General features: G+C 43.1%; 2 protein-coding genes across 2 annotated transcripts; one reads left to right on the top strand and one right to left on the bottom strand.

Moving 5' to 3' along the window:
- Positions 1–19: 19 nt before the first annotated feature.
- Positions 20–4100, bottom strand: map7a (microtubule-associated protein 7a). Its single transcript, XM_034563647.1, has 14 exons — positions 3980–4100; positions 3303–3374; positions 3106–3180; positions 2862–3025; positions 2645–2744; positions 2353–2469; positions 1980–2116; positions 1740–1864; positions 1425–1650; positions 1200–1387; positions 931–1099; positions 722–826; positions 535–585; positions 20–391 (listed from the first exon to the last, which is right to left on the bottom strand). The coding sequence occupies exons 1-14, from the start codon at positions 4098–4100 to the stop codon at positions 119–121; spliced, it is 1923 nt and encodes a 640-aa protein (XP_034419538.1). The 3' UTR covers positions 20–118.
- A 4651-nt stretch (positions 4101–8751) lies between these two features.
- Positions 8752–25681, top strand: LOC117751424 (otoferlin-like). Its single transcript, XM_034563283.1, has 41 exons — positions 8752–8797; positions 9128–9257; positions 9351–9405; positions 9547–9678; positions 9759–9821; positions 9918–10002; positions 10084–10243; positions 10491–10677; positions 10761–10947; positions 11238–11461; positions 11875–11983; positions 12500–12686; positions 12781–12901; positions 13019–13119; positions 13219–13309; positions 15008–15124; positions 15215–15367; positions 15453–15642; positions 15853–15977; positions 16080–16214; positions 17109–17270; positions 17356–17475; positions 17553–17714; positions 17791–17953; positions 18078–18151; positions 18243–18269; positions 18368–18499; positions 18613–18685; positions 19209–19327; positions 19429–19566; positions 19672–19803; positions 20282–20409; positions 20517–20687; positions 21398–21558; positions 21903–22045; positions 22159–22247; positions 22319–22417; positions 22551–22792; positions 22964–23142; positions 23857–23957; positions 25501–25681. Exons 1-41 carry the CDS (start codon positions 8752–8754, stop codon positions 25679–25681), a joined length of 5394 nt encoding a protein of 1797 aa, XP_034419174.1.
- The last annotated feature ends 832 nt before the right edge of the window (positions 25682–26513 follow it).

Genomic DNA, 26513 nt, shown 5'->3' with positions numbered 1-26513 from the left:
CTGTTTACCCTGACGTGGCTGCTTGGAGCTTGCAGCATTCAGCTCATTCAGATGGACCAGGTCTGCAAGTGTCCAGGTCTATAAGGGGCCTGACTTCTGAAGAGCCACTAGCCGGAGATCAAAGTTCTGGGTGTTTGATTAATCTCCGGTGATCGGCCTCACCCGCTCGTTGGTGGCTCTGGATTTCCTCCAGGCCCGTGAGGGTCCTGAGGGACCTGCGTTCTTTGAAGGCCACCACGGGTACCACGTCCTCCTCGTGGTTCAGCTCCAGCTGCGAGGTCTTCGTCCCCGCCGGCGGCTTGACGGCCACCTCCACGGCGCCGTTGTGCACGGGCTGCGTGTTTTCCTTTGGTTGGACTTCATTTGGCAAAATGCTCGCCGGAGCAGATTTCTGTGTTTAAAAGAAGAAGAAAAAGGATGATGAACTATTAGGAGTGGGAGCTGGTTAATCATTAGTGGATACTGGATGTGCAGCATACGAGCCCAGGGGCGATGTACTTTTAAAAATAAATAAAAATGAACAGCAAATCTAACCGTATCTGGAGAATCTGTCCTTCTGGTTCTCCGCATGATCTCCTCAAGTCTCTATGAAAGAGAACACAGCTCTGTGAACCGGACGGAGCTTTAAATATACGATGTTTGTTATGAACACAGATGTCACATTGTTGTGTGCAGTTATAGGTATTAACCTTTCAGATTATAAATCGGACTATTTAGAAACCTTTTTTCTTGCTTGGCGCGCTGCCTCCTCCTTCCGGGCGAGTGTTTCTCGCTCTTGTTTCAGCTGCTCTGCTTTGACCCTCTCTTTGGCTTGTTCCTCCTCTCTCTGGATGAACAGGGAAAACAGTGATTAAAAAGATAAAAAGCATCCGCGAGGCCTCGCCACGTGGATGAGGTCACCCTCTTCAAACGCCCTCATGCATCTCGTACCTGTCGCTGCAGCAGGGCGGCTTCCCTCGTGGCCTCGGCCCGCTCCTCCTCGGCCCTCCTCTGCTCCTCTTCCTCCCTCTTCGTCTTCTCCTCGACGAGACGCCGAGCCTCGGCCTGCTGTCGCGCTCGCTCGTCGGCCCTCTTGCGCTCCAGCTCTTCGCGACTCCGCCTGGACATTCATAAATTCGATACATTTCATGTCCCCGTGATCATCGTGAACTCGCGGTGCGACAGTCTCGATGTCTTGCAACGCAGGTTGCCGTGGTTACCTTTCGGCCTCCTCTCTCCGCAGGCGCTCTCGCTCCTCTCCCTCGCGTTGAAGTCGGGCCTCTCTCCTTTTTTCTGCCAGGAGACGTGACGCCTCCCCTGGGTCTGTCGTCCCGGCTGAAGGTCCGCACATGACTTCAGGAGGCTGCGGAGCTGTAGGGGGAGGACCCCGAAGAGAAGCATTATTAACCTCAATGCATCTTTTATCTTTTTTAAAAATACAGCACTTTATTCAAGCATCCCTCTCGCTTACTTCCGTGTCCCTCTCCTGTTTTAGGTGGTGGATTTTCATCCCCCGTTTTCTCCGGGCGACCTCGAGCCGGCGTCCCGACGGGCCTCGAGTTACCGGGGGAGAGGGCCGAGCTACAAAGGGCGACGTCTTCCTCGGGGACCGACGGGAGCTCCAGCTGCAGCAGCGGGGCCGAGTGCCTGCTGGTTGACCTCCGGGGGTTCCTTTGGAGACCCGGAAAGAAGAGAGCCGATGACCCACTTTTGTTCAGATCGCGCGCGTCGTGAATGCAAAGCGGATGTTTCAACATTACCGTTCGGGCGACGGGGAGGTCGTTCTGCTCGGTTTGACCTTGGCTGGTTTCACGGCGGTGGTGACGGCAGGGGGTCTGGCGTTTGAGTTCTTCTCGCGGGCGCCTTGCTGTCTCGCCGCTTTGACCTAAAAAACAACAACAACAACAACAACAAAGAAGAAATATCAGAATAGTTTCCCCCCCCCCCCCCCCATAATGTAAACAGCTGGGTGATCCTAAAAAGGAGCAGCTGTAATTTACCTGCGGCGTATCGGCGCTTCTGCGCCGGCTGCTGTTGGGACGCGGGGGGGCAGATGGCATGTGGTGCTGGGGTTTGTGAGGGGCGGTGATGGTGGTGATGGTGGTGGTGGTGGTGGGAGTCATGGAGTGGAATGAAACTGCACGGCGACAAATGTGGACAACTGAGACCGGGGGGATTAATTTTGGGGAAATTGGAGTGAAATACGCACAAAATGGATCGGAAACAGTGATGGAATTGTGAAGCAGAGAGGAAAATGAGCAGCGGGTTAGTTGTAGTAGTCGGCTCTCTGTACAAATGCACCACAGTTAATGAATTAATTAGCATTGCCGTAACACCTGAAGCATGAGTTCTCTATATCATGGGAGTGAGTACCTTCTTCTCCCGACTGACAAGCAGCACTCTTGCTCCTGGCCAGGTAAGAGCACGTGGGGGTTAGCAGGCGACTGACCAGGTTCCTCTCCCATGATGTCAGAGGCGAGCGACGTGGCGCTGGCATATCGATCAGTGGAGAGGTTTTTTTTGTTTGTTTGTTTTTTTAAAGTGCGGCACACAAACACAAAGATAAGGCACTTCCGAGATGTTACAAGAGCAGATATATAATGTTAAGTATGGTGTTGTGGTGGTGATGGAGTGAAAAAAGGAAAGCCCATTTGTCTCTGCTTACTGTTCTTGGTGAGTTTCCTTCCTCTTGAGTTCAGACTGAGGCTCTGTTGGACCCTTTGGCTCTTCTCCACCGTCCTACGCACTGCACATTCATATCGCTCCTTAATTCAGAGAAGAAACAATCGTCAACACTCTAAATGCCTTCCTGATCTGACGTGAGGTCAAAGGTCAGGGATGTTGAACCCAGGGCCTGGAAAGCTTCTTTTTTATATTCTCACTTTCTCCTCCTTCAGCTTGTGCTTGCGCTTCTCCTCCACGGCGGCCCTCTTCCTCTCCTCCTTCAGCCTCTGGTTCAGGAGTTTGTCTTTACGCTCCTGCAGCTGTTGCTCGTGGTACCGCCGGGCCCGCTGCTCCCGCTCCAATCGGCCCTGCTCCCGAGAGGCTGGGGGGGGGGGGGTACCAGTATAAATAGAGTACTCAGTTATATGCATGTTCAACTTTGAGGACAATGCATTCGCATACCGAGCAGCTTCTGGTGCTCCTCTCTTCGTTCCCGTGCTGCTTTCAGCCTCTCGTCAATATTCGGTCCGTTGGCCACTATGAATTACATCGATATGCAGTTATATTACACATTAAAACCCAAAATCGAGTCATAATCCGGTATCCTCATGCTATGACGGCGGCCTGGTGAAAGGACGAATGTGAGAGTTGTATCAAACCTGCGTTGCAGATCTGGGCCGCCTTGTGGACCGAAGAGGAGGCTCTCTTTGGTTTGATGGAACCGTCATTGTCTAAAAGTGAGGGGGGGGGGGGGGCATGTTATTGGGTAAAATAGAAAGTAGCTTTTCTTTGATATTTTGGGAGTTTCTACTATCTGTAAATGCATCTTTTGGTACAACAGATGGCGTTTCTGTTCTGTTGCGTAAGCAAAAAAAAAAACGAATCAGCCTGAACAAATGGTCCCGAATAGTGGCTATTGAGGACTGGGATGGCCTCGGGGGGTGGGGGGTGGGGGGGGGGGTTAAGAGAATATGGCAGCACCTGATAAGTCGTCATGGAAATGAAACAAACAACTAAATAGGTCAAAGCATAGAGAGAAAAACACCGAAGAGCATTTTCATAAAAGCACATTTTTATCCTCCCGGCTTGCTGGTCGTGCTATGTGTGCATCAGATGCCACCTGATGTCCTCGTGTTTATGGTTTCACATGCGCAGTTACAGAAGGATTTATGAAAGAAGGAACGTGTACATTACATTCATGCGTCATCAATAGATGGTCAGATGATCTTCAGCCATTCTGGCTTTCCTCTCCATGAAGGAAGAGGCTTGTTTTGATGTCTGCGAGCACCACGGATGACATCGTATTTACATTGTGACACAACAGCGCTACACTCACCTCCTGCTCCATCAGATGCATTCCTCTTCTTCTGGCTCTCGGTGGTACGAGTAGAACCCTGCGATGGAGGGGTGTCACTGTGTTTCTCCTGCACAGCCATGCTAGGTTTTGAGCCTGGCATACCAACGCTCTGCCTCTAAAACCTCCTCCTCCTTCTCCTCTCTCTCTCTCTCTCTCTCTCTCCTCCTCCTCCTCCTCCTCCTCCTCTTTTTGAATTTCTATTTCAAGATGCCTTCGGGGTCCTCGCTCTCTGAGTCTCCTGTGCAGAGAGCTGCCCTCTGCATCAGCTGCTCGCGCCTTTGCAAATCAACAAGAGAGGAAAAGCATGAAAACAACGCATCCAGTGACATCCGACCCGTGGCTCAGAGATGAATCAAAGGCTCTCCCCCCCAAAAGATGTGGACTCCTGTCTCGTTAAAGGCTATATATATATATATATATATATATATATATATATATATATATATATATATATATATTTTTTTTTTAAAGATGTCCCCCTTGTGAGCTGCTCTGCTTTACTTTCACATGATATCGCTGTGTCACTTTAATTGCCCCCACCACTCTGCCGGCTCCCTGGATGGATGGATGGTGGCCCAAAAAAAAGGTTTTGCGGCGTATATCCTGGAGACAGATGAGAGCCATGAATGATTACCATGACGACCGTGGTATATAATATTCAGTGACATACATCGCTTTCACATTAACCTCCTCTGATGGAGTCGGTGTTCTCCACGGACGAGGAGAACATGTGATGTGTTTTTTTTTTTTTTTTTTAATCCCACGATTTCCTTCCTGATGAATGAAATGGAACGACCACCAGATGGAGGTCTTTCTATGTGGAGCTGAAATCAGCTTCAGCTGCATTCACATAAGGAAACCTTTCTTTTTTTTTTTTTCTTTTTTTTTTACTAATATTTTATGTTTCATTTAGGGTCAAAAATTCTCTTTTTATGTTCAGGAAAATCTAAAAATCTTCTCAAAATGTTCTGAAATTTTTTGGAAGGATGGATTTGCATGAAAATGTGGTCGGACATTCATGGTCCCCAGAGGAGGATACCGTGAGTGTTCCTGCAGCGCCACCAGCTGGTCAGAGCTGAAATACACCAACATCTAGTAGATGGACCTTTAGGCTTTATCAAATATGAGGTTTCTATTTTATAAAGTTTAATCCATATTCAAAAGAAGAAATCAGAAAACAGAAGCGGATGCTCGTGTTTATTTTAATCATCATTTCCTGTATTCAGTGTATTTCGATATTTTAATATAGGGAATATATTCTAATAATTGATACTTTCATTAGCCTACTGATAAAAAAAATATATATATTAAAAAATCCCCTAAAAAAGACAAGTGCCAGCCAAAAAGAGGAGTTATTTAGTGTGTGTGTGTGTGTGTATGTGAGATATAGCTCAGAGATACTGTAGTTTTTCCCAGAGTAAGAAACTAATAACTGCTTTTGGTGAAGTCTGTAATGACGTCATACATCAACATCCGCTCTCTTGGCTCCACAGTTGAGTCTCTATGGGATCAAATAACACGACATCTAGAACCATAACTGACCAAAATAACGTGTTGTTATTTACAATCCCCTGATAACAACACGTTAAAGGGAAGCTGACCTTTCACCTCTGACTTATCTACTAAGATCCAGCGCTCTTCATAACAATAATAACAATAACAACGGCCTCTGGCTGTGTGTCACCGACCGAGAGTTTTGAGAGGAACAGTCGCTGAGAAACTCTACACCCGCAGAGTCACCGGAGCACAAACAAAGATGGGGGATAACCGGTCCACGAGCAACAGCTCGAAGAAAGAAAAAGAAAATGTCCTCTGGACCCGGTGCCCACATGGGATAAGATTGCATTGTGTGGTATCAAGTCATTCTGTGGTTCACCCTACACGACGTTGTCCAAGGTGTCAATTTAAGGGCTTGGTTTGCTCGCTCGTGCATATTCATCAACTAAATGTTCAGCACAAAATACATGTAAGAACTCACTTAGTTTTTTCTTATTTCCAAGATAATCTCTGCTGATATAAATAAATATTGGGCATTTAAATCAAAGGAAATACTTTTATGTTCTTTTATCACAGCGGAAAAGTCAACCGTGGCATTTTTTTCTGGCAGAAGTGAACTTCAGAGTGTTTTTAAAAGAAGATGACGACATGCACCCCAGGCTGAGGTCAGTACATCAGACCGCGGGGGTGGGAGGGGGGGGGGGGGGGTCAACCGGTAACCGGTAACCGTGCACGGTTGCTGACACGTCCTGAGGGAGAAACGAGGATCTCCTCAACTCCTCGTAGCCGGTGTGTCGAGTCGTGTAATTAAGGGCCGGCTCCCTCAACGCGGTGGTGAGGTTCATGTCACTGAGAGTGTCACACACACTTCCAGGGTGAGCGGGAAGGAAGGAAACGTTTTTTTCCTGATCCGACGTGAGGTCAAAGGTCAGGGATGTCGCACGTGTACAGATTGTAAAGCCCTCTGAGGCGAATTTGTAATTTGTGATTTTTTTTTTTGGGGCTATATACAATAATAAACTGAATTGTGACATTTCGGTTCGCTTCACATCCACTAAAAGCTCAAAACTTCTCTGAAATGGGGTGAAACGTGCAGATATTGTCGTGATTTGATAATAATGACAAGATGTTTCCCTCCGAGCTAAATCTATTTATTTTTGTTCTGAACAGTGATACCTAGGATGCCGCATGCAACCCTGACTGAAGCGCTTAAATAATTGAGAGCCAAGTTTCATCGGATACCAGCAACTTTAGACTTTGACGTATGGCTTACAGGCCGGCCGCATGCGTTATTGATGAGACGATGACTTGGACTTCATCAGAGGTTATGAACGAAATAATGCAACGTAACGGGTCCCGCTGCCTTTTGATGTGGGTAAACGCATCATATGCTATGTTTTCCCAGTGCTGTTTTAATATCCACGACGACAGATGTCACAAATGACAAGATGGGACATTTAATGTGTGTTTCTCTTCACTTTGCAGCATGCCTAATAGTTTTATACTCTATTCATTAGGAGTTGAGATGAGGCTCTTTTAGCAGAGTTGTGCGTGGTCACCATACCATTTCTCAGCTAAATTAATTCCATTGTCCTTTGCACTTTAATTTTTTATTTTGTCACTTTAATTTTAATTTTTCACTTTCATTTTTATTTTACCCCTCTGATTTAAATTTAAATTTTTCACTTTTATTTTTATTTTATCACTTTCATTTTTATTTTATTTTTTACATTTTCATTTACTTTATTATTTAAATTCTATTAAATTTAATATGCCCTGCTATTTTTATTTAATTTAATTTTTTTAATTTTAATTAATTTTAATTAAATTTTTTATTTTTTTCATTTTATATTTGTAAAAAAATGTTTTGCTGCTGCTTCAAGAAATGAAGAATAAAGTCAAATCTAATCTCTAAATGTAGCCGGTTGGCTTTTCATCTCAAAGGAGGATTTATGATTGATGAAAAGTCATATTTTCTTTTGTTCCTCTTGTAGCCTCTGCTCACAGTGACGTCTCTCAGCAGCCTCTAGTCATAGTTACCAGTCTCGGGTTCAACACTCATGCACTATTCATCGGCGTATCGACTTCAGACTCGGACGAACACGATTCTTTTCTGTTCGACTTCACTTGGAAGTCTTGTTCCTTTATGTGGAAAAAGTTTTTCGTAAGCGTCGCTTAGAGAAAAAAGAGTCTTGGAGCGACTCGAGGGGACGGAGACGAGAGCAAAACATCTTCTTCTTGCATGGTATGTATTATAACATTATATTATTTTCATCAGCAACAACATGTTGAACAAAGATGTAAACAAGCAGAGCTTTGGGATTTTAGGCCTCAATGTTTTTGCAGCAACACTTAAATTCTTTCTTTTGATGACTAATATTTCATTAAAATGATGAGCAGACATCTTTGATTTCGTAACATTCAGGAACTTTGCATTCTTGGTTATTCTGAACCTCGTCATTATTTTTTTAATGCGTATGTGTTTAAAATGTGTGGTGCATAGTTCTGTTTTTATTATTTTTATGTTTTGGACTGTTTTCTCACAACAACTCTGAAAATGCAAACAAAATATTTTTAAAAAAAGACATAATGTCAGAACTTAAACTGCGTATACTTTACTTCTCAAAATGCCTATCTTGTAAATAATTAAACCCTTCGTCCCATCAAAAAAAGTTAGCGACTTTTTTAGATTAAAAGTGTGCACCTGTGGAAAAGGGGCACTTTGTTGACTAATTACAGCGGATAAATTATTTTTGAGTGTATTAATTTCCACAATGTGTGTGAAATGTATCCTCTTTAATTGATGTATTGAGGTCAGCTCATTTGAATAATTGAAAAGCTCTTTTGAAGGCTAATAATCCAGGGTGTGGTAGCACACGGACGCTTGAATCAAATGCGTTTCCCAAGTTAAATGTTTTAGCTTGGAATACATTCAATATTTTTTAAATGCTCTTAATAATTCAGATCTTTTTCCAGTCGTTCTTGGGCTATTTTTGACAGCCATTAGTTGCCGGCTTCCTCCTGTCTCCAAGTGTGTCACGGTTTAGTCTCTTGTGGCTGTTCAGACAGAAGAAGTGAAAATTAGATTATTATTATGCATAAAAGCAGTTAACTTGTTTGGTTTTCTAATTAATTGAAAGCGGTTGAAAATACAGATTTTAAACTAATTGCGTATAAGTGTTTTCTTCGCGCCATCGTTTACGAATCGCTTTTATATTTCTTTTCGCAGAGCACGCGCATCCCTGTTTTGAACCATGAAGCGCAGTAAGCACCGCGGCCACAAGGAGGACAGAAACGGAGGTATCAGTAACGGAGACGAATGACAGAAGATCCAACAAGATGGGAAGATGTTGGCTTGAGGCCCTCTGCAGCACACTGGAGAACATTTAGTACCCAAAACGTTCCCCTTCATTTTATTGTTTACCTGAAAACCAGAATGTATACGCTTGACTTCCCATTTTTGGATCTTCTTGAGCTGTAAACGTCTTCGTAGCCATTTGGGACTTTAATAACCAAACCTGCACTCAAATTCAGTGTTACGGCCAATAAAACGCACAATGAAACACAACACACGTTGTCCTCATGGTGTGTCTTCCCCCCCCCCCCCCCCCCCCTACTTTGTTCCTCCAGATGAGCCGGCGATTCTGGAGACGGAGGACCTGGATCGCATGCAGGGCATGTTCCTGGGCGGAGGCCCCGATCCCGACTCCGTCTCTCTGGCCTCCGTCACCGCCGTCACCACAAATGTATCAAACAAGAGGCAAGCGTGGCGCATTAAAGAAACCGTTGTTGTTGTTTGTTTGTTGGTATGTCACGCGACTCTGTCTCACTAACGTCCGACGTTGTCTCCCAGGTCAAAGCCAGACATAAAGATGGAGCCCAGTTCTGGACGACCAGTAGATTACCAAGTAGGATAACTCGTACCCATCATTTCATTGGCCCGGTCATTGTGTGACCAGTCGTTGTGTAATATTTATTATTGTTATTATTATTAAGTACATATTCAGTCAGTCATTCGGGTCAATAACTGGATCATTTGATTTCCCCAGATCAGCGTGACGGTTATTGAAGCCAGGCAGCTGATCGGGCTGAACATGGACCCAATGGTGTGTGTGGAGATTGGAGAAGATAAAAAGTACACCTCGATGAAGGAATCGACCAACTGCCCGTACTACAACGAAGTGAGTCATCACGAGATGTTATATCTATAGTCCTTTTCAATGGGGACGCCGCTCACTCTTTTTTTTTTTTCTCCTCCCAGTATTTCGTGTTCGACTTCCACGTCCCTCCGGATGTCATGTTCGACAAAATCCTGAAGTTGTCTGTGAGTTGTTCGATTCGATAACCATGTGACACGAAGCAGATTCATATAATTCCCTTGAGTGTGTTTAAATTTCCTTTCAACTGGACCTTTTTTTAGGTCATTCACTCCAAAAACCTTCTGCGCAGCGGGACGCTGGTTGGGACTTTCAAACTGGATGTCGGGACAATCTACTTCCAGCCCGGTAAGAGAATCAATGGAAATCAGCTTTTTTTTCTCATTATGTGAATTATCAATTAACGTGTGTTCCTCTTTTGTCTCGCAGAACATCAGTTCTACCACAAGTGGGCTTTGTTGTCCGACCCCGATGACATCTCAGCGGGTTGCAAAGGCTACATTAAGTGTGATGTCGCGGTCGTGGCCAAAGGAGACACCATAAAGACTCCGCACAAGGCCAACGAATCAGACGAAGATGACATCGAGGGGTAACTATATGTTTACCTGCGCATGGTTCTTAATGCAAAAACTATTTATTGCCCAAAAAAGACTCGGAAATCCGGAAACATGTGTTGTTGTTCTGGGGTGAATCTATCAACATGACATTTGCACTATTAATGACTGTTTTTATCAATCAAAAATGTAGTTTGCATTGAAACTTAAAGCAGGAAATCCTGCAATCTCGCATCTTGCTTGTTATACATCATTTTATCGCGCCCCCCATTTCTGTTTCAGCAATCTCTTGATCCCAGAGGGGGTGCCCGCAGAGCGACAGTGGGCTCGTTATTACCTGAAGATCTACAGAGCCGAGGGACTCCCCAGAATGAACACCAGCATCATGGCCAACGTCAAAAAGGCCTTCATAGGAGAGAACAAGGACCTGGTGGATCCTTACGTCCAAGTTCTGTTTGCCGGGCAGAAAGTGAGCAATAGTTAGAATTCCTTCCGTTTCATCTCAAATTCCACTAAATTCCACCGACGGTACCCATTTAAATGTGATTGCAGGGGAAGACATCCGTTCAGAAGAGCTGCTACGAGCCCATCTGGAACGAGCAAATAGTTTTCACCGAGATGTTCCCGCCGCTGTGCAAGCGCATCAAGATCCAGATCCGCGACTCGGATAAAGTGAACGATGTCGCCATCGGAACCCACTTCCTGGACCTGCGGAAGATTTCCAACGACGGGGACAAAGGTGACGTACCGTTTGAGTCTTTGAAAAGACGTCTCTGAAAAAGTTCTCCCAATGAAAAGATCCGGGTGAATGCATTTTGACGTGGAGCTAGTGGGCAGTTTACAATACGAGGATGCGTCCCAGAGAATTCATTGTTATCTGAATTTAACTGCAGAAGATTTATGTTGTAAATCAATAAGCGTGCATGTGTTTTTGACCTTGCACTCAGATCTTCTCCATGCTGTTAAAAGCCACCTGTCGGGTACCATCGCATCCATATTATACATTATTTTGTATTCTTTATCTCTCAGGCTTCCTGCCCACGCTGGGGCCGGCCTGGGTCAACATGTACGGCTCCACGCGTACCTACACCCTGATGGACGAGTACCAGGAGTTGAACGAGGGTCTCGGAGAGGGGGTGTCCTTCAGGGCCCGTCTGCTCATCAGCCTGGGGGTGGAGATCCTGGACCCCTCCTCGCCCGAAATTTCCAGCGCCACAGACGTGCAGCTGGAGGGAATACCCAACATCTCGGAGGTGGGTCACCTGCTCGGACGGGCAGCCATGCAGAGGGAGCCCATTGTTACTCCTGCCGACGGCCCATTGTGCCCCGGTAGTCCTGAATAATTCATTGTCTTTATTTAGAACCACCTGGTGCATTATTAACATGTTGTTTGCGTTAATGCGGCTTCTTTTTGTAGGTGGACAATGCCAGTCACACAGCGAATTTAATTGAGGATCGTAACCCAAAGACCTCGGGGATTCAGTTCTCGTTGTCCACCAGCTCGCCTTACAAGGCTCTTTGAGGACCGATACGCTTATTTATAAGTCCTCAAAGAGCCACAGAACATTTAGTTTCTAACCAGCTTTTAACTCTTATTTAATTAAGAAACAAAGCAAAGAAGTGAGGCAGAGTTCTCCTACATTCTCACACTTTGTCTACTTCACAGAACGCTACCGGGAAGGTTGAGGAATTCTTCCTCTTTGGGTCTTTCCTGGAGGCCACAATGATTGACAGAAAGATCGGTGATAAGCCCATCAACTTCGAGGTCACCATAGGTATTTACTGACTCTCTTGTCTTACTCGGTGTCTCTTACGGACTCGTCTGGAGCCTCGAATTTAACCTTTGTGCACTTTATGGACTAAAAAGTTCCTTGTTTGTCCTTTGAAGACAAAAATATCTCCATGAAACTGCCATAAAATATTATTTTCAAGAGTTAAATCTATTTACCAACTTCAGTCCTGATCATAACTACAACATATTCATTCATTTGTCAAGAAGAGCTTCCATAATGCCATGTTTTTTGTAAAATAAAGAACAAATTTGAAATGATATTGATAAGCAATAACATTGATTTTGGGTCATTTTCATGTACATAGGGCAAACATGAGAAAATTACTCAATCTGGTTTGAAAAAAGTGGGAACAATGTTGAAGCCAGGGCTCTACATATATGGGAAAGATATGTCAAAATGATGGAACATTTTAAAAGCCCCCCAAAAAAATAAGTTATTAACATCATAGTCAACGTCGTTTAAGGGGGCGAGACCGCTAACGGAGCTGCTGTGTGCCAGGTTACTATGGAAACGAGATTGACGGGGCTGCAAAGCCAAAAATGAAGGGTAAGAAGGGAGGAGGAGGAGACGGTGACGAGGAGGAAACCGAACTGATCCACAACTCCAGCGATGAGGAGATGGACGATGACGGGGACCTGACCTCAGTGGCGACTACTCCTCCCATGAAACCCGTCGTCACCGACCGGTACAGAAAGATATATCCGTGGACATATTCTACTGGGAGAAAAAAAAAAAAGAAGAAGAATTTTGATGAAACGTATTTTTTTGTGTATGGTCAGAAACTACTTCCACCTGCCGTATTTCGAGAGGAAGCCGTGCATCTACATCAAGAGTTGGTGGCAAGACCAGAGAAGGAGGCTGTACAACGCCAACATCATAGACAACATAGCAGATAAACTGGCAAGTCGTGACCTTCCATAATACGTCGGCGAGCGTAGCAGTAAAAAAAAACTATTAAGTTGTGTGTGAACAATTGAATACAGTACCAATACCAAACATCTTCTACTGGTACCACAGGAGGACGGACTGAACGACGTGCAGGAGATCATCAAGACGGAGAAGACGTACCCCGAGCGCAGACTGAGAGGCGTCCTCGAGGAACTCAGCCGGGGTTGCAGGTCTGTAGCGTCACATTTAAGAACCGGCGGGTTTAAAAACTTTGGAGTCCAACAGATTTGGTAAAGACTGACGCTGACCCGAGCTCCACTTCTTTACAGCCAGTTTCTTTCGCTGGCAAACCAGGACCAGAATCTGTCTGGCAGAACCAAACTTGACCGGGAGAGAGTGAAGCTGTGCATGTCAGAAGTGGTACGTCAACTACTAGAAGATCTATGGTGTTTGTTTTTCTTTTCTTCTTCTACTTAATAGAAGTCTATGCTTCATGTGTTAAAGCTGCATTCCCTCTACTGACCACCAGGGGGCGACTCCTCTGGTTGTATAGAAGTCTATGCTTCATGTGTTAAAGCTGCATTCCCTCTACTGACCACCAGGGGGCAACTCCTCTGGTTGTATAGAAGTCTATGCTTCATGTGTTAAAGCTGCATTCTCTCTCTACTGACCACCAGGGGGCGACTCCTCTGGTTGTATAGAAAGTCTATGCTTCATGTGTTAAAGCTGCATTCCCTCTACTGACCACCAGGGGGCAACTCCTCTGGTTGTATAGAAGTCTATGCTTCATGTGTTAAAGCTGCATTCTCTCTCTACTGACCACCAGGGGGTGACTCCTCTGGTTGTATAGAAAGTCTATGCTTCATGTGTTAAAGCTGCATTCCCTCTACTGACCACCAGGGGGTGACTCCTCTGGTTGTATAGAAGTCTATGCTTCATGTGTTAAAGCTGCATTCTCTCTACTGACCACCAGGGGGCGACTCCTCTGGTTGTATAGAAGTCTATGCTTCATGTGTTAAAGCTGCATTCTCTCTACTGACCACCAGGGGGTGACTCCTCTGGTTGTATAGAAGTCTATGCTTCATGTGTTAAAGCCGCATTCTCTCTCCTGACCACCAGGGGGCGACTCCTCTGGTTGTATAGAAGTCTATGCTTCATGTGTTAAAGCTGCATTCTCTCTACTGACCACCAGGGGGTGACTCCTCTGGTTGTATAGAAGTCTATGCTTCATGTGTTAAAGCTGCATTCTCTCTCTACTGACCACCAGGGGGCGACTCCTCTGGTTGTATAGAAGTCTATGCTTCATGTGCTGAAGCTGCATTCTCTCTCCTGACCACCAGGGGGCGACTCCTCTGGTTGTATAGAAGTCTATGCTTCATGTGTTAAAGCTGCATTCTCTCTACTGACCACCAGGGGGTGACTCCTCTGGTTGTATAGAAGTCTATGCTTCATGTGTTAAAGCTGCATTCCCTCTACTGACCACCAGGGGGCGACTCCTCTGGTTGTATAGAAAGTCTATGCTTCATGTGTTAAAGCTGCATTCCCTCTACTGACCACCAGGGGGCGACTCCTCTGGTTGTATAGAAGTCTATGCTTCATGTGTTAAAGCTGCATTCCCTCTACTGACCACCAGGGGGCGACTCCTCTGGTTGTATAGAAGTCTATGCTTCATGTGTTAAAGCTGCATTCTCTCTACTGACCACCAGGGGGTGACTCCTCTGGTTGTATAGAAGTCTATGCTTCATGTGTTAAAGCCGCATTCTCTCTCCTGACCACCAGGGGGCGACTCCTCTGGTTGTATAGAAGTCTATGCTTCATGTGTTAAAGCTGCATTCTCTCTACTGACCAACAGGGGAGACTCCTCTGGTTGTATAGAAGTCTATGCTTCATGTGTTAAAGCTGCATTCCCTCTACTGACCACCAGGGGGCGACTCCTCTGGTTGTATAGAAGTCTATGCTTCATGTGTTAAAGCTGCATTCTCTCTACTGACCACCAGGGGGCGACTCCTCGGGTTGTATAGAAGTCTATATACAATGACTCTACTTCTCTCTTGATTTATTCCCTCAGTAAACATTGTAAACATGAGTTAATTGTCTTGCTGCGTTTCTGGGTTTTAGGAGAGCATCGGCCAGCAAGCCAAAGCCATGAGGTCCCAGGTGAAGAAGAGCACAGTGAGAGATAAAGTCAAGCTGGCTCAGAACTTCCTCACCAAGCTGCGCTTCCTGGCTGAAGAAGTGAGGTCCCACGACGTCACTGTCACGTGTTTCTGTTGTCGTCGCGGTCATTTCGTCGTCTAAACGTGAGCGTTCCTCTCCTTGCCGCAGCCTCAACACAGCATTCCCGATGTCTTCCTGTGGATGATAAGCAATGGGAAACGCATCGCCTACGCACGCGTTCCCTCCAAAGACATCCTCTACTCCCCCACGGAGGAGGAGACCGGAAAGGACTGCGGCAAAGTCAAGACGATCTTTCTGAGGGTGAGTTTACACTAAATGCATTAAATTCCCTTTGAACCTTCTGGGATTGAATTACCTTTTCTTTTTTTTCTTTTTTTTTTTAAAGATCCCCGGAAAGAAAGGATTTGGGCCCGCTGGCTGGACAGTCCAGTCCAAGATAGAGATTTATCTCTGGCTGGGTCTGACTAGACAGCGCAAAGACTACCTGAACGGTCTGCCCAATGGCTTTGAGGAGAACAAGTTGTCCAAAGGACCTGGCATGCCGTGTTCACCTCCCATCAGCCTCACCTACATGAGTAAGAACGTCTACCAAGTCAGGATTTCTTCTAAAACAAAGACTTTCCTCGTAAAGAAATGAGATATGACGCCTTCTTGGACAATATGTTAAAGGAGGAGTCCTTCAGATGTAATTCGTGGTTGCTTTGGCGACATCTGATGTACAGGGAAGATGGAGATGTTTTAGATTATCTTCATAGTCTTTTAAGAGCGTCTTCATCCGTTCACAGTGAAGCAGATCTTCCAGCTGAGGGTCCACATGTACCAAGCTCGCAGCCTGTTCGCCGCCGACAGCACCGGTCTGTCCGATCCCTTCGCGAGGGTCTTCTTCTCGACGCAGAGCCAGGTCACGGAGGTGTGAGGCGCACTCAAAAAAGTCGTCCATTAGCCTGGAGACGGGATGTACCGAGTATAGCGAATCCAATCGTCTTCATCGAAATCTTTTCTTTCTTTCCAGGTGCTGGCTGAGACTCTGTGCCCGACGTGGGACCAGCTGCTGGTCTTCGAGAACGTGGAGCTGTTCGGGGAGGCCTGCGAACTGAGAGACGACCCTCCCATCATCGTCATTGAAATCTACGATCAAGACACAGTGGTGAGGGCGGTTCTGAAACAAAGAGACGGCCTCTCTTTTCTTTTCCACTTGTATTAACGTGAGCAAACGGTTTACCTTCGCGCAGCTTGAATTACCGTCCTCCTCCGTCGTTAAGCACGCTAATAATTAATAATAAGAGGCCTGTCTTTCACTTGAAATGTAAGACCCAACGTGTCACCTAATGACTCTAAAAAAACCAGGATGCGCCCTCGGTGATGTGTTTTTGTCCATGTCAACATGATATAAGTTATATTTGAAAGAATGCTTTTGCTGACTGATTCATTTTTACATTTGCTCCTGTCAATGACAACATTGGTTTTGGATGACCCCTTTGGATAAGTAGAGTGTGCATTCTGATGGCTTGATGTACTGTAGAAGCACTGTAATGTGTGCGGGATGGATTGCATTGAAAGGCATGCGAGAGGAATAAGACTCTGTTTCCTTAAGGAGAGATGAACTTATACCTGTTGCATTCCTTCAAGTGACATTTTGTGCTTTTTTTTGGTATGTGGCCAACCAGTAATTTTGACTCTTCATAACCACTAACTGCAAGAGAGTTTTAATTATATATATATATATATATATAAATAAGTCATAATTCAACATCTTTTGACATAGATGCATACGCCTGTTTTGCAGTTCACTGGTTATTTTAGGTATGTTGCTTTTCGTTCATTTTTATCTTCAATGGTTTTTTAATGCAGTCTGCCTAGAAACATGCGCATCTAAAGCCATGTTTCTATTCCAATTAACGATAACCCAGACGCAACCTTTTTTTTAAAAGCGATTTTAATATAAAAACACACAAAAAAAGACCATTCTTTCAAATATTCAAAAAACCAGAGTTCACGTTTTTAAAAGGCTTCGACGTTAATTCGCCGTTAACGCTTCCAGGGTAAAGCTGAATTCATGGGCAGAACTTTTGCCAAGCCCGTGGTCAAGATGGCGGACGAGCACTACGGACCCCCGCGGTTCCCCCCTCAACTGGAGTACTACCAGATCTACCGCGGGAACTGCACCGCCGGAGAGATGCTGGCGGCCTTCGAGCTGCTGCAGGTTGGACTCACAGACGCCGCGTAGCCGCCAGGTGTTTACTGGTAAAATATGATTTAAAAAGACGTGCCCCTCTATCCTCTGTAAGATCGGCCCCAATGGGAAAGCCGACCTGCCTCCCATAGACGGTCCCACGGATGTGGACCGCGGCCCGATCCTGCCGGTCCCACTGGGGATCCGACCAGTGCTCAGCAAATACAGAATCGAGGTGATTACAGCTTTATGCGTAACAGACAAGGAAAGTAAAAACAACGATGCAAATGCTGAGCCTCCCCTCCTCCTCAGGTTTTGTTCTGGGGCTTGAGGGACCTGAAGAGGGTGAATCTGGCCCAGGTGGATCGGCCTCGCGTGGACATCGAATGTGCCGGAAAGGGCGTGCAGTCGGCCCTCATCCCCAATTACAAGAAAAACCCCAACTTCAGCACCCTCGTCAAGTGGTTCGAAGTGGTACGTCATCACCTTTTTATTAAATTAAAATCACAAGCGTTCGAAATACCAAACTGCTATTTTTTGCGTGTGTCAGGATCTGCCCGAGAACGAGTTGCTCCACCCGCCGCTGAACATCCGAGTGGTGGACTGCAGGGCGTTCGGCCGCTACACCCTGGTGGGCTCCAACGCCGTGCCCAGCCTGCGGAAGTTCATCTACAGGGCGACGGACAAGCAGGCCAATAACTTTTCCACCTCCGGTACGCACTTAAAAAAAAAGACCTGGACGCGTATCACACATTAGTGCGTTCTCTTTATATCGTCACTTTTTTGCGATTAAATGGCGATTATAGAGATAAAACACGTTCTCCTTTCGCCTTTCAGAGGAAATCATTGTCGTCAACATGGAAGCCGAGCCCGGTTTTAAGAAGATGGACACGGTGGTCAAACTAGACTCTGTACGTTTGAATTTTTTTTTATTACATTTTATGTGACCCTTTATTCAAAGAACCAGTTTTAAATATTTTTGCAATATGGTTTTCTACTTAGGGCTCTGATGCTGTGGTCAAAGTGGAGGTAAGCGAAAAGGCCTTTACACTTAATTTGCATTTTTATGTTACTAAAAAAAAAAATCAGTGCTTCCAATGCTTTTTATATATATTTTTTAAAAAAAGGACGATGATAAGGATGGAAAGGGGAAAAAGAAGAAGAGGAAGAAGGGCGACGAGATCGAAGAGGAGGAACTCGACCAGAGCATGTTGGACTGGTGGTCCAAATATTTTGCCTCCATTGAAACTTTCACAGAGGTGAGTAACAGAAACTTCTTCTTTTTTTTTTTTTGCTTTTACTGGCTGCAGTCGCCGAATAAAGTTGAACAATGAATTATTATAATTGTGAAAACGACCTTCTGCTCCTCCAGGCTCTCAAGGCTCAAGAGGCCACTCTCTCAGATTCAGAGGACAAAGATGACATGGACATTACGGATGGCGGAGGTAAAAAAAACAAAAAAAACACGTATAAACCCGCATTAACACTTCCTGCCAGAAAGCGCCACCCTTCGTAACCACGACGGCAGTACGAACGAGTGCTCGTCATGCACGCTCGTCTTTTATGAGCTCGCTAACCACATTTTTTGTTCCCTCCCACAAGTGCATATTAGCCGTACGCTCGCCAAGAAAGATGCAAATAAAAAGTGAATAAAAAAACACAGACAGTGCAATTTGATGACATTATGAGCCTTTATTTTAGTGATGTATTTGAAATATTGATTCTTATAATATGACAAGTTATATTATCATGCAAATGCAGTATACACTATATTACTGTACATATACTTTGACTGAGGATGATAATGACAAGAACCAATCATGTCTTTGCACAGCTTCCTGCCTGAACCGTGTACATTAAGAGTATATGATTCAATGGCATCGCTCGTTGCATATACAGTAACGGATATTTATTTTTTTTTGGGCAACTTTCATGGGGAACTCACGTCTCCCCCCGACCTGCACTCAGATATCAAACCTGACGACTCTCCCGCGAAAGGCCCCAAGAGAGGGAAAGGAAAGAAGGACAGGAAGAAGCAGACGTTCGACCCGTTCGAGAAGAAGAAGGCGAAGCTGGACGAGCTGAAGGTACAGAAAGGCGCCGACTCCGCAATAAGTGCCACGTACTTCAAAAAGAGAGAGAGAGATCACGACCAAGTTTTTTTTGTTGTTGTGTGTTCTCCAACAAGGTGTACCCCAAAGAGCTGGAGAGTGAATTCGACAGCTTCGAAGACTGGCTCCACAGCTTCAACCTGTTCAGGGGCAAAGGAGGAGACGACGACGACCAGAACGTGACGGACGACGACCGGATCGTCGGGAAGTTCAAAGTGAGAACAAAAAAACACACGCACACACATTTGATGATTGCATCGATCTTCTGTGTCTTTTGTTGTTGTTGTTGTTGCCATAACGACTGGACCTTGTCCCTCTAGGGCTCTCTGTGCATGTACAAAGTGTCGGACGACATGCAGAGAGACGTGAGCTTCGACTCCAGCATGGGAATGTTTCAGAACATCCCTCACAACGACCCCATCAATATCCTCGTCCGCATCTACGTCATCAGGGTAGGCTATGAGCTCTTATTATTATTGTTGTCATTATTATTATTATGGTCATTGTACGGTACAGGATTGCTCAATGCAATGTAGTTGTAGCCCCCTCCTCACTCTGCTATGATGCACAGAACATTTATAACAAGATATTCAAGATATTTATACGTGATTAGAATAGAATATAAACAATAAAATGGCCATTTGAAGGGACACACACTAAAGGGCAGTAGCTGTTCCATAATTCTGCTGACAAACACATAAACATAACCTCCTTGGTGAGGTAATAAAATGGAACAAACTATATAAAAGTTGCATGAAAAGGAAGAAATTAAAAGGAAAGCTAGATTATATTTATAAGGAGTATATACAATATAAATGTGACGTGAGTATTTTTGAATTTTAGTGCAAATAGAAGACTTCGGTGCACGAGAAAGCCGTTAGATTATACATTTCTCTTTTTGAATTCTCCCTTTTTTGTTGTTGTTGGTAGGCCACTGATCTGCACCCGGCCGACATTAACGGTAAAGCTGACCCGTACATCGCAATCAAACTGGGTAAGACGGAGATCAAAGACAAAGAGAACTACATCTCAAAGCAGCTCAACCCTTTGTTCGGCAAGTAAGTAGAAGTATTTTTAATTGATTTAAAGTCGTCCTCGCTCGCTTGTGCATCGTCTTGCAAGAAGTTACGACACGTTTTACGCCGCGTTCTTCTCGTCTCGTCAGGTCCTTTGACGTGGAGGCCACGTTCCCGATGGACTCCACTCTCACCGTGTCCATTTACGACTGGGACCTGGTGGGCACCGACGATCTGATCGGGGAAACCAAACTGGACCTCGAGAACCGCTTCTACAGCAAGCACAGACCCACGTGCGGAATCACGAGCGGCTACGCCATGTGAGACTCCAACCCCAGACGCACTGTGCACAAAAACAGTGCTTAGTTATTACATTTTCATAGCTGCGTGTGTGGTTGTGCATGGAAAAAAAACACACATATCATGTTTTTAGGTTTGCATGTGGTGTCTGAACCAGTGGTGGAGGAAGCATTCAGATTCTTTATTAAAATTAAAGTACTAAAACCAGTGAAAATACATACTGAAAATGTTACTCAAGTAAAAGTATGTAAGTATAATCAGGAAAATTCACTTTACTATTTAAAGTCAAAAGTACTCAGTGCAGAAAAATGATAAATACATTATTACATTATTATAAATAAATTTGGATGATTAGAATAATTAAGGGAGAAAAGCAGCAAATGTTCACATTTCTTCAAGAATTAAGAAAATAATTGCAGAATAACTAAATTATTTAATTGTTTCAGTTGTTCTGTTAGGGAGTTTAATTTAAAACATAATATCATATTTTATAAACTCTTTAATCTTTTTTTTCGTGCAGATATCATCATCTTAAAAGTAACTCGTAACTAAATCTGTTAAATAAATGCAGTGCAGTAAAAAGTACGGCAGAAAGGAAATACCTCAAACTTATAAGTTTGTATTTAAGTACATTCCACCACTCACCCATAGGTATTATTTTATTATATTTTTTGGGGGGTTTTCCTCAGTTTATATCATGTATTGTTTTTCATTGAACTGGTTTCTTCAGCCATGGTTACAACGTGTGGCGGGACCCGATGAAACCATCACAAATCCTGGCCCGGCTTTGTAAGGAGGGCAAGCTGGACGGGCCTCACTACGGCCCGGGAGGAAGGGTGAAGGTGGAGAACCGGGTCTTCATGGCACCGACTGAGATAGAGGACGACAACGGTATGAGTTCACTAAACTTATAACCTATTTATATATATATATATACGTACATATATATATATATATATATATTTATATAAAAAAATATATATAAATATATATATTTTTATATTTATATATATATATATAAATATAAATATATATATATATATTTATATATATATATATTTTCATATATATATATATATATATATATATTTATATGAAAAAAAATATATATAAATATATATATTTATATATATATAAATATAAATATATATATATATTTATATATATATATATATTTTCATATATAAATATATATATATTTATATGAAAATATATATATTTTTATATTTTGTCAGGTTTAAAGAAGCAGACAGAAGAACATCTGGCTCTCACCGTGTTGAAGCACTGGGAGGAGATCCCACGGGTCGGCTGCAAACTGGTCCCAGAACACGTGGAGACCAGACCACTGCTGCACCCCGACAAACCAGGAATTGAACAGGTACGTCACTCAGTGTAACGACTACCCTTTTTTAATCAAGTCAACGTGTGCTATATTTGTTTTTGTTTGCACCGTTTAGGAGCTAAATGTCCTTGTGTGCGACTGCTTTTTAGGGGAGAATTGAGATGTGGGTGGACATGTTCCCGAAGGACATGACTGCACCCGGCCCCGCTCTCGATATTTCACCGAGGAAACCAAAGAAGTATGTTCTCAAGTCCACCCGTCGGTCTTTTTGTATTATTTGGTTTTATTTGCGTCTCATCCTCCGTCCAGGTTTGAACTGAGGGTGATCGTCTGGAACACGGACGAGGTCGTTCTGGAGGACGATGACATCTTCACTGGCGAGAAATCCAGTGACATATTCGTGCGAGGGTAATTAGGAGCACGATGAAACCAACGCAACGTCATCTGATTCCGATTTACATTACACATTTAGAAGATATAACCGATAACTAAATGGTGTATCCTACATATTCTCCCCCCCCCCCCCCCCCCCCCCCCCCAGCTGGTTGAAGGGGCAGCAGGAGGACAAGCAGGACACCGACGTCCACTACCACTCCATCACCGGGGAGGGCAACTTCAACTGGCGCTACGTCTACCCCTTCGACTACCTCATGGCCGAAGAGAAGATCGTCATCTCAAAAAAAGAGTCCATGTTCGCCTGGGACGAGACCGAGTACAAGATCCCAGCTCGTCTCAATCTGCAAGTGTGGGACGCTGACCATTTCTCTGCAGACGACTTCCTAGGTGACGATGACCTTTGTCTTCTCACGTCGTTGTGAATTAAAACAGATGTTTTGGGGGTAACTGATGACTAAATCACACTTTTGAAGACTCAGTTTTTTGGGTACATGAGACATGCATCTGTCTATTAACCACTTCCTGTTTACTCCAGCTTCAACGATGTCTCTTTTGTAGGCGCCATCGAGCTGGACCTCAACCGTTTCCCCCGCGGTGCGAAGACTGCCAAGCAGTGCACCATAGGGATGGTGACCAATGAAGGGGAGATGCCCACGGTCTCCATCTTCAAACAGAAGAGGATCAAAGGCTGGTGGCCGTTCGTGGCCAGAAACGAAGACGACGAGTTCGAACTCACGGTAGGTCAAAGTCAAAATTTATAAATAAATAAAAATATATATATTTACATATAAAAATTAAAAATTAAAAGATATATATATATATAAATTGTTTTAATATTTTACTTTTTTTTTAATATATAAGAAATATATATATATATATATTTCTTATATATTAAAAAAAAGTAAAATAAATATACAGTATATATATATATATATACTATATATTTCTTTTACATTTTTTAATTTTTTATTCTTATTTAATTTATATATAAAAATATAATTATTTTTTTTACTTTGACCGTGGTATGTATATATATATATATATATATATATATATATATATATATATATATATATATAGAAAATAAATAAAATAGCTGTATAAGCTGTAAAATAATTTAAAAGAACAGTGTGTAACATTTAGCAGAGATGGTATATAATACCATCTCTGCTAAATGTTTACTACAATTACCGTAATAAAAATGTTTTACTTTAGAATGAGCCGTTTATATCTAAATACGGTGGCCATGTTGCTACAGAACCCCGGAAGGGACAAACCAAACACTGACTCCAGATAGGGCCATTCGTGTGAAGGTATATTTGTGTCTTCATTACGCAAGTACAAATATATATACTGAGAATAAATGTGCAACCTCATTGCTGCCAGAACCTCGACCCACTGCATCTTTCAGACCTCCTCGTGACCCCGAGTGATGTTATTGTCCTTTTTAGGGCAAAGTGGAAGCAGAGCTGCACCTTCTGACCGGAGAGGAGGCGGAGAGGAGCCCAGTTGGTGAAGGACGCAACGAACCAGAACCACTGGAGAAACCCAAGTATGAAGGATGTTCTGTCCACGTTCTTATTGATCGCTCTTCTGATCTATATGTTTCTCAATTACGCTGTGCGGCTTATTCTATGCGCCACTTTTCATCCTCTACCTTACACACACACGGACAAGGATGCATATGTTCCAGCTGCCGAAGGTCCGGCTTGAATGAAAACTCGAAAAACAGTCCAGAAATAAAAAATATAAGTACTTTTTAAATTAAATTATAATAAATTACATGACTAAATAAAAATATAAATCTGTCATAAAAAAACCACGTGAATTCTCGTGGTTAATAATATTAGCAATGTTAGCAAATTTAACCAAATGAGGAAAGACATTTTTTTTCTGGATTTAGGATCTTCTTTCTTTACCTGGTAAGTTGCTGTTCCTTGATATACGTTTGTGTATCTCTACCTAGAATCACCTTTCTTTAAGTTCTCAAAATAAATGTCAATCGTTTTTCTCTGTCTGGCCTTTTGCTTTGTCCTGTAGTTCCAGTAATGTCAGCTTTATTTAAATTTAAAACAAATTTGATGTAGAAAGAGAGCAACAATAATGGTCTATGATGCTTAAAGTGTGTCCTACTGAACATGTGTGTTTTGTCCTTCCAGCCGCCCAGACACCTCCTTCAAGGACATAACACACTTGGTCTGCATTCAGCACAAGTGTCTCTCTCTCTCTCTCTCTCTCTCTCTTCCTGCTTTCTATCTACAGTTTCCGTTCAATCTTAGCATTTTATAAACTGACTGGAACCGGTGTTATAATTCAAGTAGACACCACGTCATTTTTGAGCTCAGATAAAAACAACATATAAAACATATTAGACAGTAATCAGCCATCAGGGGACAAAAAAAATAGGCCAAAAAGGATTGTGCGGCTTTTGCTAAACCTGCAGACTTTTACACATTTAGATGCATATGAAGCGTATTTGAAATAAAAGTAATTCAAAATGAACACTTCGGTTTTAAGCGACCCAGTCAATCCACATTTCTGCATATTTGATTATTTATGTTCATGTGTAGTAAAAGGTGACTCCGATGAAACACGATGAGGGACTAATTCTGCAGGGCTCGGTTCGTGCAACAACAAAAAAATGCTTTTTCAAAGTTTAGCCAAAGTTAATATGAGGCTTCAGCAACCTGAGGTAAAGTGGGCGTGTCCCAAATTTATTATTTAAAATGTAATCTTTTTGGTTTGTTTTCGCCAAACTGTGTTCTTATGCTTATAGCTGCATTGGACGGATAGTTAACTGGAATTTTGCAAAGATATCAACTCACTTTGTCTTAACTATAACTGAACATTAGAGCGTTGTCGTGTGAAATGAAGACATGGGCCTTGTCCTGTAGCTCTCACAGAAGAGTCACGATGAAGTGGGTTTTCTTTACGGACAAGAGGAACGATGAGCTACATGCAGTTTGTAGCAACACACCGTCAATCAAATGTCAGATCAGGGCTTCGTAGGAAACCTCCTTCTGTGTATTTTAATATTTCATATGAATTGCCTTCTGGCGTCCAGTAACTGTGTCCCCGTCTCTGTGCTCCACCAGCCGTCCAGACATCGCCCTCCTCTGGTTCCTCATCCCGTTCAAAGCCGCGAAGAACCTGATTTGTGACCAGTACAGGTGGCTGACCATCAAGATCCTCTCTGCCCTCCTGCTGCTGGCCATCGTGGCTCTCTTCCTCTACAACATGCCCGGTTACATGGTGAAGAAAATGTTGGGCGCCTGAGATATCTGCTGTTTGACTATTTCACACTCAAAGAAATCATTTCACTTGTAAGTTGCTCTCTTGTTCTTTGACAAAAGACAACATCAAGTTTTAGATTATAAGCATCAGAATAGCTTTAGTACGCAATAAAGCAAGGCCTGTTCTCATATTGACATGTAGCCGCTCAAATCCACAATGTACTGGTGAAAATGTGTTATTATTTCATGTTTTATCTGGTTTACAATATTATTATTAATAATATTTTGGTTGGTGTGGTTGCTGCTGTTGCAAGGTAAGGTTGTTACCTTTGTGCAGATTTATTGTGAAACTCAACAGGTTGTCAACAGTGTGCAGGATTTGTCTGACTTTTGAATTTTGTGAATAAAGTGACAACTACAAATGTTTCTAATCTTTAAAATAATCTGTCCGGTCATCTGTTCACATGTACATGGCTGTTTAAAGAGCTTTAACACGTGACGATTACTTATTTAAGATAGGATAAGATAATCCTTAATTACTTTTGGGATAAAATTCATATTTGGGGGTAAAAGGGATATGTAATCAAACAACTCTTTCCTTCTTGCACCGGTTTCCCAGTCATACACATAATATTGTATGTATATAGTGTAAAAAATACACAGGATTATATATATATAATTATATGTATATATATATATATTGTGTTTATAAATATATAGTTTATATATATAAAATATATATATTTGTATATATATATATAGTTATATTACACATGTAATTGCATGTATATATTGTGTTTATAAATATAATTTATATATATAAAATACATATATATATATAGTTATATTATAGTTATATGTAATTGCATATATAT

The sequence above is a fragment of the Cyclopterus lumpus genome, chromosome 22, assembly GCF_009769545.1.
Source record: "Cyclopterus lumpus isolate fCycLum1 chromosome 22, fCycLum1.pri, whole genome shotgun sequence".
NCBI classification, from domain to species: domain Eukaryota; kingdom Metazoa; phylum Chordata; class Actinopteri; order Perciformes; family Cyclopteridae; genus Cyclopterus; species Cyclopterus lumpus.
This window is presented reverse-complemented; position numbering and strand designations above follow the sequence as displayed.

Coding starts and splice junctions, on each gene's coding strand:
- LOC117751424 (XM_034563283.1), top strand. CDS start 8,752: ATGAAGCGCAGTAAGCACCGCGGCCACAAGGAGGACAGAAACGGAG. Junction 9,679..9,758: donor ACTGCCCGTACTACAACGAA/GTGAGTCATCAC, acceptor TTCTCCTCCCAG/TATTTCGTGTTCGACTTCCA. Junction 22,248..22,318: donor TCACCGAGGAAACCAAAGAA/GTATGTTCTCAA, acceptor TCCTCCGTCCAG/GTTTGAACTGAGGGTGATCG.
- map7a (XM_034563647.1), bottom strand. CDS start 4,100: ATGCCAGGCTCAAAACCTAGCATGGCTGTGCAGGAGAAACACAGTGAC. Junction 3,026..3,105: donor GGAGCACCAGAAGCTGCTCG/GTATGCGAATGC, acceptor CCCCCCCCCCAG/CCTCTCGGGAGCAGGGCCGA. Junction 1,865..1,979: donor GAAGCGCCGATACGCCGCAG/GTAAATTACAGC, acceptor GTTGTTTTTTAG/GTCAAAGCGGCGAGACAGCA.